This window comes from Nematolebias whitei, chromosome 20 (genome assembly GCF_014905685.2).
Source record: "Nematolebias whitei isolate Nwh7 chromosome 20, NemWhi1, whole genome shotgun sequence".
NCBI lineage: Eukaryota > Metazoa > Chordata > Actinopteri > Cyprinodontiformes > Rivulidae > Nematolebias > Nematolebias whitei.
The window spans coordinates 38580496-38596642 of record NC_056517.1 but is presented as its reverse complement, the minus strand read 5'-3'; the positions used below and the strand labels follow the sequence as shown (position 1 = coordinate 38596642).

Here is a 16147-nt window from a genome sequence, read left to right as displayed (position 1 = left end):
TGTGCTGGTCGCCGCGTCTCGGTTCAGGACGGTGTCGGGCCTCTGTTAAACCTTCACAGGTGTCGTCATCATCCTGGAAATGTTTCAAAAGCATAAAGTGAACGCGTAAAGGACGTTGTGCAAAACATAACCAAGAAACTGTTGTGGTTCGTGAACCCGTTGACTTCCTGCAGGTCAGCGTTCAGGGCGAAGGATGCCCACCGTCTTTTCTCACGATGGTTCCCAAAGTAGGGTTCGTGTCCCCGTTGTGGGCCAGAAACCATCAATTTGGGGGTCCAAGATCTCCAGAAATCAAGCTAAGTTTAATAAGAATTGTTACAAAATATAAAAATAAACAGTCTATGTATAAAAGCAGCAGTATATTAAGAAGTGAAACTCTTTATTTGTTGTTTTACTAGTGTTCTGTGTGATTTTTTTTTTATTTTTAGAAATGTATTAATTTCATTAAAAACAAATAATTATACAGAAAACTAACTTTTAACATTTTCTTGTATCGGCAGCCGTTGCACTACAATTAAATATTGCATCTGCTGAGTTTCATTGTAAACCGTGTGGAGATAACGTAACACATTACAGCTTAAAAAGTGTCAAATTGTGCAGGGAAAGTATAAATAAAATGTGCCAGATACTGTAACACAACAATAATGGGTGCAGCCATTACCAAACGAGGAAATGATCAGAAAATACTGATTGATTGAGCCTTGTTGATTTGACATCGATGACCTAACCCTAATAACTTCATAGCTTCATAGGTCAAAGTTCTTTTTACACAGAATTTCCTTTGTACTTAGTCAAATATTTCTTGGTTTTACAATCCAGTTTATTGATCGGCAGCGTGATATCGTGCAAATGAAATGAACAATGGAACGTTTTCGTGCTTTCATCGTGCTCTTGGCTGCTCTGCAGATTTACTGGGATTTCCGAGCGATTTAATGGAGCAACTCAAATCTGTGCACATGACGGGGCTTACTGCAGGAACTCCGTTAGTTTTCTCATTTTGTCCTTCCTTCAAGGCCAGCAGCAAAATAATTCTCCACTATCATCGAGGAATGTTAGATTATTTAGATGGGGAGCAAAATAAAAAAGTCTAAGTCAGATGTTTTGTCTGAGCTGGCGGCACGTTTTCAGCTCCGATTCCTCCGTAAGCGTTCGAACGGCGCTCGTTCTGTGGATCTGGCCGGCAGCTGGGGTTCAAACTGGACGTAGAAACATTCCCATGAGCGTGTCGGGAACGTCCAGCATGAGTTGTTTAACGGTGGCGAACAGCTGATGAGCCAGAGTTGAGTCTGAGCAGAGGTGACCTCAGTTCTCTGGGTCCAGCAGATGAACGCGTGTGTTCCTCTGTTCATGGCAGCAGGTGAGAGAAGGTTCGTGTTCCTCAGCAGCACTTCCTGTTCGCTCGTCACACTGAAAAAACATCAGAACTGCAACAAATGTCAGATTGATGTTGGCTTTAAATTTTTTTGTGACCCGTGTTTTCCTTTTGTCGTTTCTTTACCCGACTCAAAAAATTACAAGCTTCTCACCGTTTTGTCACTTGTGTTTTTAATTAATCGTTAAATTTAATATATGGGTACGTTATAACTTCTGCTTGACACAATTCCCAAACTACTTTGACTCCGAGCTTTGGCTCTCTCAAATATTGTTTCGTAACATTTTTACTGTAGAAGTTTTTTGAAAGGCTTCTATCAGAGAAGTATCGGTAAGGACATTTTTGTGTGGTCTTTTTGTTTCGTTACAATGCTTCGTGGCAATAAAGTTTACACAATTAAATAAAGCCTGTTTAGTTGCCCTTAAGCGGTGCCGCCTTTGTAAAGGAAACTGTTTGTGTTTTGAGCAGCAGAGCTGAGTTTGTGATAAATCTTGTGCCAGTTCCAAACACCTTATTTACTGTTGACTCAAGCTTTGAGACTGTAGTTTTGTACCCAGGTGCTGAAAGGTGGATGACTGTCAGCATCTCCCTGTTGAACACCTTGGTGCTGTAAAGTCTTGGGTCTTATGACTCTGTCAGCTCCTCATTGGGTACTACTTGTGCACCAGTTCACCAAGAACCATTACTCATCACTTTGACCAGCACAGCCGCACTGGTAACTTGTGGTGAATGATGATGGTGGAGGAATGCCATGCCGCAGCAGTGAACTGGTAAGCAGCATGAGGAGGAGGTATCAGGTCCTTGTGGCTGTGTATGGTTCTTCCACATCAGGTGGGCCACATCGAGCCGTTTAAAGCGATCGAAGTGCCGGCTTTGTCTTGTAGCGATGTTAACATGCTTTATAAAACACGTCTTGACAAAATCCTTTACGTACAAAAGACATGTTCTGTAAACATGTTGTACATGTAAGTGGAAATATGCAAAACTAACATATGTAATTGTGTTTTTAAGTCTTTAGGGTTCAGTCTAGTTCTGGAAACACGAGAACTTAAAAAATGTTTTTTAAAAAAGTTTTGCGTAAGAGCGCTAACGATCAGTCGTTAGGCTGATGGTCCTCCATCGTGTGAACAGCTGGTTCTGCTTGTCAACAACAAACTGGTTGATCCACTATGAGAAGGTGCTGTTTGTTTAGTGCAGCTCCTCAGACTGAAGAAGTCCTTTGGATGAAAGACAAAACTTTTCTAGTTTTTTTTGTTTGTTTTTTGAACGTCCAGAGGACCTGACTTAACGTTTTTAGATTTTTCTACCTGGATTATTGAGCAGCATCAGGAAATAAATTGCTGCTGTCTAAGTGAGGATATTGGGGACCTGATGGATTGACCTGATGGAGATTGTCCAAGGGCCACTTTTGGCCCTCGAGCCTTAAGTTGCCCACGTCTGTTCCACAATGCCACTCAGGCTGTTGGTTAAATGATAAATTGTTAAACTGACATAAGTTTGATGCTACACTGTCAAAAACTACTTGAAGCAAAGCAGCTAAGGTGAAACTGTTTTGACATGAATGTAGAAAGAATAGACTTCCTGGTGGACTTCTTCCTCTGATATTTCTGATGATCTCACGTTGGATCGAACCACATCGTGACTTTTGGGTGAGTCATACGATGTCACTTGTTCACGTTTTATAAAGCTGTATCTTATGGTAGGTGTGTTGTAAAGTTAATTTCAGCTTTTGTCAGTATAGTCTGTATGTGAAAACTTTAATTTCAGTTTGTCAGTCAAGTAAAATACTTATGGAAGCCCATTTCCGTCATGAAAGAAAAAATAAAAGCCCAACAGGAAGTCATAATTTAGACTTTTAAAGTCGTAATTATGACTTTTATTCTCGTAATTATGACTTTAAAACTCAATTTTGACTTCCTGTTGGGCTTTTATTTCACAGTGGAAATGGGTTTCGATACTAAATGCTCTATAAAGTGTCAATGAAAAGATTTATACGACATACTTTTATTTAAAAGGATTGATGTTTGAAGGCAGAGGGACATACATTGAATGTTAAGCAGGAAAACTACCGGTGTCCGACAGGAAGTTGCATCCCTGTAGAGTCACGGTGTCTGGCAAGGGACAAACTTCATAATTATATTAGAAAAGTCAAAATTATGACTTTAAAATTCGAAATTATGACTTTTATTCTCATAATTATGACTTTAAAACTCATAATTATGACTTTTATTCTCATAATTATAACTTTAAAACTCATAATTATGACTTTTATTCTCATAGTTATGACTTTAAAACTCATAATTATGACTTTTATTCTCATAGTTATGAATTTAAAAGTCAAAATTATGACTTTTTGTTGAGTTTTTATTTTTTCTTTCATGATGGGAATGGGCTTCCATAAATGCTGGATATTATGGGTGAAATTAATTCCCGTAGCTACATTTGTTGTTGTTGTGCTTCTGTTTTTGTGTGAGAATCTGTTTGTATGGTCAACACAACAGTGAACGTGGCTGAGCCGTCTGAAACCTGCACTGATCACGGATCAGCTTGGGCTGAGATCTGTCTTGTCTGGCTCGTGCCGTGAACACGCATAATCTGGAAACATATGTTTCTAAATGTGTGATTGGACTCTGATAATATCTGTCGTTTTCTAATATTCCAGAAAATAAATTCAAAGTTTGACATAGCAGGATTATAATAACCCGTTTTTTAATAAAACGGATAGTTGGTGAGTGTTAAAGTGGAAGTGATGTGTTTCCAGGATTACGTTCAAGTTGTTAATGAGATTGTTGTTCCGTCTGTTCGAGCTGCGGTCGGGACCGTTTGTTTTTCAGACTAAGGTCAAGAGAAAAGTGCCGATTTTAACCAAAGACGTTTTTCTGAAGAATCCTGCTAATTATTTTTTAATAAGAAAAAATACTTTCCATCATCCAAAGTTTGACTGTTTTCCATAAAGAAATACAAACAAATGTTGTCAATTAAAGTTTTTATTCTTGCTATCAGTTTTTTAGGAGAGGGTTTAAAGTGCATGATTTAATAAATTACACTTTATTGATTTGTCTCTTATCCATCAAACTGCAGACCTGTAGTTTCTGACCTCTGAACAGAATAGCAGCTCTTTCTTTTCTTTTTTAGATGTGCCAGCTTACATCTAAAATGGATTATAATCCACAGACCTTTTAGATTTTTGCTCTAAAATATATAAAAAAAACAGAATTTAACTCAAAACAGCAGCGAGAGACACGTTTGTGTAATTTGCAGCGTTTTCCCACGTCGTTTAAAAACCATTGCATTTAGTAAGAACATTATACCTTACAGATTAAAATCTTGTTTGTAATAAAAGTAGGCCTGTCGCAATAAACAATAAATCAATTAATCACATGATTATTAATTAATGTAAATATCTTTTTATTTGAGGATGTGATGTTTTTCTTCAGCACTTTGGGAAGAGTTTCTGTTTTAAATGTGCTCTATAAATAAATCTGACTTGACTTGAATTATTACCGTTATTATAATATAATTATATATTATAATTAATATTTATTATTATAATTTTTATGATCATTATAATTAATTAACCCAGCAAATGTTATCCTGACGGGCCTAGAGTCAAGTACAACAGTTGAATTGGTAAAATGCACAAACCGAACATGAACTTTGTGTTCTTTATTTCACTGATCCTGCAGATTGTGCCTGAAATGATCTCAGTCCAAGTTTCTCTAGAGATTTATTTATTATTTTACTGCACTTGGAATTGTGGAGTTAAGTCGTTTTTTTAGTTTTTGACTCGTATCATTTCACTTTTATGCTGTTACCACTTTTGTTCTGTGTTTTCCTGCAAAGATCTGAGGGCGGTTATAGCAGATAAATCAGACTTTACGCGCCTGTTCAGCATTTTAATCTTTATAAGTATTTGTCAAAGATAAAAAATTGTTGAATAAGCAGCGGTTTGACCTCTAACTCACCTGACGGCTGCTCTTTCTAGATGGCAACGTTTAGAAAAGTGTCTGTTTTTCTGGAGTGGCTGAGTTAAAGTTGGTATGTTTCACCTGGTACCCGTGTTTCAGCCCTGTGCTGTCAAAGTTCATGACACGTCATGCATTGTTTTAGTGACTGGTGCATACAGTGACCTTACCAACTGTTGTGGGAGTGTTGGGTTTCACATCAATCTAAGGAAATCCTTACGTAGCTGCTGACAATGGCTGAGAGGTTAGACATCTTAAAATAGTTCGTCTCTTCCCTGTGCAGCTGTAAACTTACCACCAAGTCTGTCCAAACCTTAAAGGACAGATGATGCGCACACGGGTTTAAATATTGCTCATTTATTCATGTTTCTCTTTTGTTCATGCCTTCTAACAGAAACTAGCGATCGTGGTGGGACCAGTAAAACGAGGCGACCGTCTCGTTGCACATCTAATCAGCTGATGTCTGAACGGCCCCACCTGCACAGACCCTGGTTATTCGCTGCGGTAGCTGGAACTGCTCTTATCAGTCGCTCTGCGTCTCAGTGGTGCCTCTGGTTGACCTTCCTCTCAGCGTGCACAGGCCAAGGCCTGAATAATGTATGAGTAGCCTGGAAAGAGTGTGCGCGTCATGTAACTCTCCTGGAGTTAACGGAGGTACTGAGAGCGAACTGGATGTTTGGGTTTGCAGGAGTTGGTGCTCCACCGGCGCTGAGAGTCCCTCCTGCTGTGACCTCGTGCTCTTCCCCTGCTCGGACCGTGCTCGTACCCCCAACCCGTTAAAGAGTGTGTTGGACTGCAGCGTGTCAATCATTAATGAAACGCGTGCCGTCGTCTCGGGTTTCCTTCAGGAGAGGAAGGAGCTCAGGGGTTAACGATAACAGGATTGGGAGTATGCATGCGTTGTGCGGTAACGCGGCACGTTTTCTCTCTCTGTCCACAGAACGTGTCACCGAGGAACTCGTCTGAACGTCTCTTCCTCTGACGACCTGTGAGGAAGCTCATCATCGAGTTATGGAGCCTTCTCTGTTCATGCCCGTTTAGACCCGGAGCTCTGGTCCAAGTCCTGCACAGTCCTCCTGCTGTCGTTAACGATGGATTCATTGTTCACGGCCACGTGGGTTCTCAAATCCCGTCCCTCTGTTGGAGCCAGGTCTTGGACACAGTCAGCACAAATATGAATTTAATGATGAAGGCGAGTCTGACCGGGAGAGAAGTTTGACATCCGAGTTGCTCTTTGCCCTCCGTTAAGGTTTCATCATGGAAGGACTGAAAAGTGGCTAAAATCTGCCGCTTGGACACCGTTCCACCGTTTCATTGTTGCTCTATAAAAGCTTTTCTGAAATAACGTTCTTCTGGAATCAACAATCACAATTTAAATATATATTTTTCCTGTTTACTTGATTATTCATGTTTGTGTTCTTGAGGCTGTGGGCCTGTTGGGCCTGACAGAAAGTTCTGAACTCACTGAAAGGATTAGTTTTTCCCGGAGGCTCCGTAAAACAAACTGCAGTAAAGCACCAAACAAATGGCAGCTGATCACGGCGAGCTGCTGGCTGAGATGGCCACCGTCGGGCGTCTGAGCGCCACGGAGCGCCTGAAGCACGCCCAGAAGCGCCGCGCTCAGCAGCTGAAGGCTTGGGCGCAGATGGAGAAGGATGCAACACGAGGGTCACGGGCCAAAGCAGACAAGAGGAAGAAGCGCACGACCAGAGTGACATTTCCTGCCCCCGTCACTCTGCTGGACGCAGCGGCACGCAACGACGTAGAGGAAGGTAAAATACACACACAGTGATTTGCATAAAGTTATTCTCCCCTGAAGGTGGAACCTTTGTCTGTGCACCTGGTTTTTGTTACGTTTGAGGACCTTTCCTGGTAAAATTACCGGTCCCGTCAGGACCAGTAGTCCCATTTGGAACCAGTACAACACCAAATACGATCATTTTTAGTTTGTCTTTCGAGCTTAGCTGTGGATTGAGCTTTAAGTTTGGGTTGGTCGAGCTCTAACGTTATTTGGGGTGAGGCTTAAGAAATGAATGGAAATCAATGCAGCGGCTTCAGGATAGAAATACAGACTTGAGAGCAGGCGTATTTGTCGTGTTAGCAAAACATCCCATCAATCACTGGATGCACATAGACCTGTCGCGATAAACAATAAATCAATTAATCGCATGATAAATTGAAATTAATCTCATTTTCATTTATCGTTTTTATCGTTTCTTCGTGTCTCTCTTTCTACTGAAGACACTGGACGACAGAAGGCTCAGGTGTTCTGCTCTGACCCCTCCCTCTTTAAAATCTGTTTTAACCGCCAATCACAGTTTTAGCGCGTTAAAAGAAGCTAAGCTACGAGCTAAGCTAACAGGCCGACCTCGGGGAACAAACCTCCGTCTTGTCGAAGCTTCAAAAAATTCACGGTCGAAACTCGTGCCTACGTGTAAAAAGTTGTTTTTTCTGCAAAAACAAGCCGAGAACTTGTTTACTGATTTTTATTAAAAGATTTGTGTGAAAAATGCTAAAGAGCTCAAACCACACCGAGCGTCCGCCATTTTGAGAACCGAAGAGAGGCAGCCCATGTCACGTCAAGGGGCCTCCCTCCCATTTTTCTTAAAGAGACACGCTGCTCGCTCACTCACTATCCATCCTTCATTCAGACTGTCTTGTACTGCTATCCGGTGGTCAAAACAGGTACCACACACAAAAATTAACCAATATTTCATCTTAAATTTGACAGTAATCACTAATTATTGTCAAATTTCAAACAATATTATCGTTTATCGCCATAATTTCTGAGACAGTCGCCCAGCAACATTTGTTATGGAGCAGGCCTAGTTGTGAGCAGATGTGTTCTTTGTTTGTCTGTTGCGTTAGCAAAACATCCATCTGGATGGATTTTAATGAAACCCAGAAAGTAATCGATGCACATCTACAATTGATCGACTCCAGACAACTGAAAAAGGCTGTAACTCCGCCCATTTTACAAATATAAAGCTAAAGTTCGGTATTAATCGCTGAGCTTCATCTCCGTTATTCTTGGTTAAAACTTTTGGTATTTTCCGTTGGCGTCTACCGTGTTTCTCTGTTAGGAAAATATTTCATGAACCACTGGGCAGATTTGAATGTAAACCACTGGCTGCACACCTACACCTGTTCAAGATGGCCACCGCAGTTAACTGACCATAGTCGACAGTAAAATGACTCCGTCAGTTTTACAGGTACTGAGCTAAATTTGGTGTGGTAGTAGCTGAGAGTCATCGTCCACGCACGCTCCAAATGCTAACAGGTCTTTAGAGATCTGGCAACATGATGGAGTTAACCTTTAATTTCATTCTAAATTATTCTGAATAATTGTAGAGGGCTCTGCATTTTTCTTTCCAAGGCTGCAGGATCCGGATAATAATGTTTGTAAATCTTTTCAGCGTTCACGTTCTGCTCCGGCTCGCTCGGTTCTGCTTCTGCTCACAACATGCGTTTTGTATTTCCCTTCTGCCGTCGGTCAAACTGTCGTGCGTCTTTGTGTTTTTTACAGTGAGAGAGCTGCTCAACGGCGGCGTCAGCCCAGATCTGGTCAACGAAGATGGACTGACGGCTCTACATCAGGTGCGCGCACGCCCCCAGCTCAGGGAGTTGACTGAAACGCACGGACGTTTGTTCGTCAAACGTTCGGCTCGTTCAAACGTTACCTGGATGTTTGACTTGTTCACAAAAGCAACTTGGGTCATCGTAACTCAAATAACACGCCCGTTATTTCAAACACGGTTAACTCGAACGCTTCACATGCACTAATACACACAACCATGCAGAGAGAAGGCCTTACCCTGCATGGTCAGACGTAAAACTTGGAGTAATTAAACACATATTTCTATAAACACTGATTATTCTTTGACACTACCAGGTCTTATGATGTACCGTAATTCCTGGATTATAAGCCTCTACTTTTTTTTACACACTTTGAATCCCGCAGTTTATACAATGTGGCTAATAGTTTTTTTTTAATGGGTTAACGAGCAAAACATTTAGCCTCGTCTCACCTGGGCGCTCGCATAGCTGCACAATACAAGTCTTGGGGGGTGGGTCCTCTTGACTCAATGAGACAATCTGTATGAATAAAAGGTTAATAAATAAATCTGACCAATGAGATTACTGCTCAGATCAGAGTGGACCAATAAAACTTCAAGTTACAGTAAATCAAACGCACTCGCACTAAATTCTTCAGTCAGTTATTTTGCGTTGGAGACGGCAGCGTGAAGAACTGAATCTGTGCAAAAAGACGACAAAAGCTTTCAGAGGTTTAAAAAACCCGTACTGGTTTCTTTAGTTTTTGATTTTTTTCTTACACTTAACTGTTTCAGATTAGCAAACGCATCAGAATATCAGACGAATCCAATCCGAATAAAAACAAAGTGATGATTTAATTTATCAAACAAAAAGGGTGATCGGACCAACCTGTGAAACTGTAAATAACATTATTTTTAAAGCTGAGATCAGTTTCAGTCGCCACGTTCAGCTCTGATCACCGCAGACCTTCAGACTCGAGAACTCGTTGAACTCTTTGTTTTCCACGAGTGGAGACGACACGGCTCAGTGGTGAACCTCCTCCACTGGAGCCCGCTGGCCAAAGCTAAGCACCACCAACTCAAACTGGTTGACCGCAGCAGCATCTTAAAACCAGCACTGCGTTTCAGAAAATGAACGTCACGCCGACAGCCAAACACGGGGGTGGTAGTGTGGTGGTCTGGGGCTGCTTCAGGTCCTGGGCGACTCGCCGTCATTATGTCCGCTCTCTACCAGACAATCCTGAAGGATATCTGAAATGTCCTTAAAGCCGTTTGGGTTCTGCAGCAGGACAAATATCTGCAGCGCAGCAGCTAAAATCTTCCACAGCCGGGACAAAGACTCGTCAGCAGTTCTCGTTTAAACTCAATTACCGTATTTTTCGCCCTATAAGTCGCAGTTTTTTGAGTAATTTACATGCCCCGCTACTTATAGACCAAAGCGAGGCATTTGTTTTTTGTTTCCATATTTAAACCAATCTTTGGTTGAGACCGTGGTATGGCATGCTGTTGTGTCATGTAATAGGTAAACGTGCCTATTTATTTATTTAAATTTTTAAACAGTAAAAGAAATCGGGCCTGGCTCAGCATTTTTGCTGTTTTACAGCAGGTTCCTGTTCTGCAGAACATAAAAAACACAGATATCCAGCATCGCATCACATTAATAGACACACAGACACACTTCATTACAAAAGAAGGTGTCCAACAGATGACGCGCACGAGTCTTCTTAAAAAGTGGGAATGTTTAGATGGACTTTATATGTTGTGGAATGTCAGTCCATGCTTTAGTATAAACAGAAAAATGATCTGTGGCCGTAACAGTTTTTAAAGGCTGGTAGTGGCACGTGTCCGCCTGTGGCAGCTCTAGTCGAGCGACCATGTCCACAATTAGTTTTAGGCATCAAAGTAGAAACAGCTACATTACTGACACCATGAAAAACCTGAAAATACAATTTAATACCGCTGCGTAGAACATAATTTAGAAAAGTTAGCGCATTTGAAGAAGAAAGAGCTGCTATTAATGACACAATCAGCTTGCCATAGCTTCCACCTTCGTCCAGCTCGCCTGCAGCGCCCCAGTGAAATGCAGCTGGTTAAAGTGCATTCATTAAGTAAAAGTTCAACTGAGACACACATTTACTATAATTTTGAGCACATAAATAATTGTTTTTAAGTGTTAATCTTGTTAAAGTCCTCCCGTGCACGCTCCCGTGACCGCCATTTGGCAGTCAATCAATTTTTGTCACAACACCGGCCCACGTTTACAGGTTGTGAGTGGTGACAGTGATGCATAATAGATGCAACTTATTCGGCGAAGTGACGTATTTATGTTTTTTCCACTTTATTAGACATATTTGGACTGATGCAACTTATAGAGCGGTGCGACGTGTACGGCGGAAAATACGGTAAAAATGTTATTGGTGGCACGTCCGGTTATGATTAGGAGGCGACCACTTCTTCACGTAACGTCCGGTTGGCAAATGTTCCGTCTTCACGTCTCGTCGTTCCTGCCTGAAGGACACGACGGTGAAGGCTCTGAATCAACGAGTCACGTTTAGACGAAACTGAAACGGGTTTCCTGCGTTTTGCTGCAAACACACAATAATCCAAAGGTGTGCAGGAGGCTTTACAACGATTTGAGTTTGTATGAACTCTGTCTGCAGAGGTGCGCGTGCGCGCGTGTGGATACAGAGAACTCTTTGTAGAAGAGGTCGGCACTCTTGGAAAATTGTAAAAAAACTTGTTTGCACAGCAGAGGTCAGAGCCACGAATGTAGTTTCTTGAGCGAGTGTAGTAGTTTCAGCTGAGGTGGTGCGCAGGTTCAATCCTTTCTGCTCCTCTTCTTCAGCCACGGTGCACGTGAGGTTTGTCCGCCTCTTTGTTTTGCCTGTAATTTGCGCTCTTGTTTGCATGCCGCTCTCTGACCCTCTCTCTCTCCTCAGTGCTGCATTGATGATTTTGGGGCAGTGGTGCAGTGTCTGCTGGACGCCGGCGCCTCTGTGAATGCGTGCGACAGCGAGCTGTGGACGCCGCTGCACGCCGCCGCCACCTGTGGGCACACCGGGCTGGTGCAGCTGCTGATCCAAGCGTGGGTGCACCGCAGCTTTAAAGCTCATTCTCAGTTTGTTTACCGTTGAAGAAAACCAAGGGACGGGACACTGTTGGAATATGAGGAGCAAAATGTGACGTCGTTGTTTTTAATGTTTGCACGTTTCCTGGGTGTATTTTTTTAATGTTCGCGGCACAAAATAATAATACTGTGAACGTTTATGAAGCATTCACTCTATTGTGAGCCAGTTTTCTTCTGTACACTTTTCAGCATCTTTTCTCGTCCCGCAGTTTTGAAGCCATTTCATCAAATCATAAATCAAAACATTCGGCTCCTTCAGGAGAAGGACGACATGACTTTTGGTTTTGGTGCAACTTTAGCTGTTTGAACTATTTAGCCTTTTCTGACTTTTATCTCTCATAGAAAACTGAGTTCATTTTACATCCTTCAGATCTTTAGATCTGTTTACAACCTTTTACATTTTGTTCTGCTTCAGCTGCTTTCAGCTTCTTTCTGCAAATTTAAACTTTTTTCAGCTGTTCTCCAACTAATTTCAGCTGTTTTTTTTCAGCTGTTTTGTGCTCCTTTCTGCTAACTACAACATTTTTGTGCTTCTTCTAACTTCTTTCTGCTAATTTCAGCTTGTTATGCTCTTCAGCTTATTTATCCAAGTTTCAGCTTTTTCTGCTATTTCAGCTTATATTTAGCTGTTTTTTTGTTGCTAATTTAAGCTTTTTCAGCTAATTCCACATTTTTTTGCACTAGTTTCAATGTTTTTTTCAGCCTGATTCAGAAAAAATGTGCTCTCACTTCTGGTAATTTCAGCTTCTTTCTGCTGTTTTAGCTACTATTAAACTGTTTTTTTTACTCATTTCAGCTTTTTTTCAATTTCCACTGTTTTGTGCTTGTTATTTCTTCTTTCAGCGTAAATGGACAAACGTGTTCTTTCTGCTTTCTTCTGCTAATTTAATCTTTGACGTTTTCAGCCTTTTAAGCATTTTTTAGCCAATTTCATGTTTTTAGAAAAATTCAAGTTTTTCATGATAATCTTTGCTGCTTTCAAAGTAATTAACCTCTTTATGGCAATTTCAGCTTTTATGCTCCTTTTAGCTTTTTTTTTTTTTTTTTTTTTTGCTAGTTTCAGCTTTTTCTGCTATTTCAGCTACTATTTAGCTATTTTTATGCTAATTTGAGCTTTTTCAGCTAATTCCACATTTTTTAGTTAATTTCAGCTCTTTCCATTTCCTTCTGGTCGTTTAAGCATTTTTCTGCCTATTAAGCTACTTTCAGCTATTTTTAGCTAATTTCAGCTTTTTTAGCTAATTTCCTAATGTTTGTGCTCATTTATGCTAATATACACCTAATTCAGCAAAAATTTGTTCTTTCTGCTTTCTTCTGCTTGTTCTTCCATTTCAGCATGTTTTCTTTAGCTAGTTTCAGCTGTTTTTCAGCAAGTTCTGCAATAATCATTCACACTGCATTCTCACAGGAAATACAGTTTCTGTAGCTACAAATTTAGTTTTTTACACACTCCAATATGCAAACCCAGTAAATACACATTGATTTCATACCTTTAGTGTTTGTGCAGTATTTCTGTGGAAAATGTTTCCACTTTGATTTTATTGGCTCTTATTTGTTTTATCACGCTGTTCGTTTTGTCACCTGGTGTGTTTTAATAAACGGCGATGTCCTGATGGAGAAAAGTAGTAAAATGTGGTAAATTACAGTTGAGCTGTAAACTTTTCTCTCACGTTGGTTATTAATCGACAGACTGCAGTAGCGTTCGTATCGTTTTGATTAGAATCTCAGAACAAAGCGTTTTAAATACCGTCGATCAGGCTGCAGCGCGAGCGTGTCCTTCTGACCCGCTTTGTTTTTAAATGGACGAATTAATGCACATTTGTTCCCGTTCAGCGTGTGTTTGTGTGTGCCTCTAGTGGCGCCGACCTGCTGGCTGTCAACTCGGACGGCAACATGCCCTACGACCTCTGTGAGGACGAGGCCACCCTCGAGCTGCTGGAGATGATCATGGCCGAACAGGGTCAGCGAGCCGAGCCAAAACTTTGCTTTATTTTAAAAGATTCGTCCGACTGTTAAGTTCATTAACGCCTGATTCAACACAGCTGTCTGTCGCTGTTGAAATCAAATGCAACACGAAGCACATCAACAGAAGAGAGGTGTTCTTGGCCTTGTTGTCTGGATTTTTCACACGATTTAAATTTTCCTCTTCAGGGATCACTCAGGACCGTATAAAAGAATGCAGACGAGCTAAAGAGAAGAAAATGCTCGCTGACGTTCAGGCTCTGGTTCAGAGTGACGCAGATCTGAACGCGCAGGACAACAATGGAGCGACGCTGGTGAGGCGGGGACACTTGCACCGTGCACTGCACCGTCACAATGTTTAAACCGTGTTAAGGCCTTTATATTGTTGCAGTACAGTCCGGAGCGGACAAACGTGCACAACTCTGTTTTTAAACTTTGTTGGGTCCGTAAAAGACCTCACGGTCGTCTTTTCTGTGTTGATCTCAGCTCCATATTGCAGCTGCCAACGGCTACATGTCTGTGGCAGAGCAGCTGATGGAGAACAGGGTTCAGCTGGAGCTGAAAGACTCTGACGGGTGGACGCCGCTGCATGCTGCCGCCTGCTGGGGACAGGTGTGTACTGCAGCTCACGAGAACTTTCAACAGGTGTTTTATGAGGGTTTAATTATTTGTTCCATAGATTGAAGTGGTGGAACTGCTGGTAGCCCACGGAGCCAATCTGAATGCAAAGTCGGTCCTAGATGAGACGCCTCTAGGTGAGACCACCGACTTTTACTTTTCTTTGTTGACACCTTTCTCTAGTTTTATGATGTAACCGTTTCACCTGTCCCGTTTCCTTCTCAGATGTTTGTATGGACGATGAGGTCCGAGCCAAACTAACAGACCTGAAGCACAAACACGATGCCATCATGAAGAGCCAGGACAAGCAGAAAGGCACTCTGCAGAGAGGAGTGTCCAGCACTGGAAGCAGAGGGTGAGACGCCAGCCAGGGGGTGAACGCTTCGCACAGATGCTTGTTTTTAACTTTCCTCGCCATCTTCTTCATCTGTTCCCGCAGTAAGGTGGTGCGTCGTGTCAGCGTCAACGAGCGGTCCAGTCTGTACCGGCGGGAGCACCAGAAAGAGGCGATGGTGTGGCAGGAGCGCGGCCGACAGCCCGAAGCACCGGACGACGACGAAGACCGGCAAACTGACAATGAGCTGCAGCAGCACGGCGTGAGGGTGATTTCACATGTTCCTCACGTCCTGTTCGGCTTTCATGATTTTTACCGTTAATTCTGTAGACTTTGTGCTCTTTTAGACATTTATGCATCAAAATGTTTCTCGTTTAGGAGATGGGAGCTATTTATTTATAGTTCTTATAACTTTTCTATCTTACCAATATTTACCTTTATTTATCAAAATTGTTCCCAAAGAAAAATATTGAGATCTTTTCAGTTTGTAGCCTTTTGCTGCTTTTAGCTATCTTTGTGTTTTTTTTTATTATTATTAGCCTGGCATGTTGCTAGATTTAGCTTTTTGCTAACATTCTGCTCCTTTGGCTTTTAGCTAACTGTGTGCACCTTATAATTTCTAATTTAATTTGAATTTATTTAATTCATTTGCAGTTCAAAATAAACATGTCACCTGTTGACATAAACAAAAGTTCTGAATGAAAAGGAGTTTGAAGAAAAAATCTTATATAGCGGTAATCTACACCTTTTCCCAAAAGTTAATGTACTGCACCACGAGCAACAAGTTTCAATCAACCGTCCACATGGACACGTCTTTGAACACAAAACAGGCAATAAAGAAAACAAACAAACAAAATTTAAAATAAAAATGTAACTGCCGGCAGCTTTTTGTTCCTTCTAGACCAGAGCTTCTCAAACTTTTTGGCTTCAGGGACCCCGTCGTCATAACCTTCATATTTATTAAATAATTTTCTTCAGTTTGTCTCTTTAACACAATGGAAATATTTGTGTATCATAAATAATTAAGACGTGTTCTTTAATAGTGTTAATACAATTTGTATATGTTTAAACACGGAGTATTTTTCTTTCAAGACGCACGTAATTATCAATTTTTTTTATTTCAAATTCCAGAAATTACAGTTTTGAGAAAATGAACAGAATCAAAATCCACTTTAACAACTTTACCTATTTACATAAATTAGTGGGGGGGGGGGG

The 16147-nt window shown here is 41.3% G+C and overlaps 1 protein-coding gene across 1 annotated transcript in view; it reads left to right on the top strand.

Moving 5' to 3' along the window:
• The first annotated feature begins 6785 nt into the window (after window positions 1-6785).
• The window catches only part of ppp1r16a (protein phosphatase 1, regulatory subunit 16A), an 11218-nt gene continuing 1856 nt past the window's right edge, over window positions 6786-16147 (top strand). The window contains exons 1-9 of the mRNA XM_037694440.1: window positions 6786-7109; window positions 8864-8934; window positions 11831-11976; window positions 13875-13978; window positions 14170-14294; window positions 14467-14592; window positions 14660-14735; window positions 14824-14953; window positions 15038-15200. Of these exons, the coding sequence (XP_037550368.1) occupies window positions 6863-7109; window positions 8864-8934; window positions 11831-11976; window positions 13875-13978; window positions 14170-14294; window positions 14467-14592; window positions 14660-14735; window positions 14824-14953; window positions 15038-15200 (1188 nt within the window). The 5' untranslated portion in view covers window positions 6786-6862. The remainder of the gene's footprint in view (window positions 7110-8863; window positions 8935-11830; window positions 11977-13874; window positions 13979-14169; window positions 14295-14466; window positions 14593-14659; window positions 14736-14823; window positions 14954-15037; window positions 15201-16147) is intronic.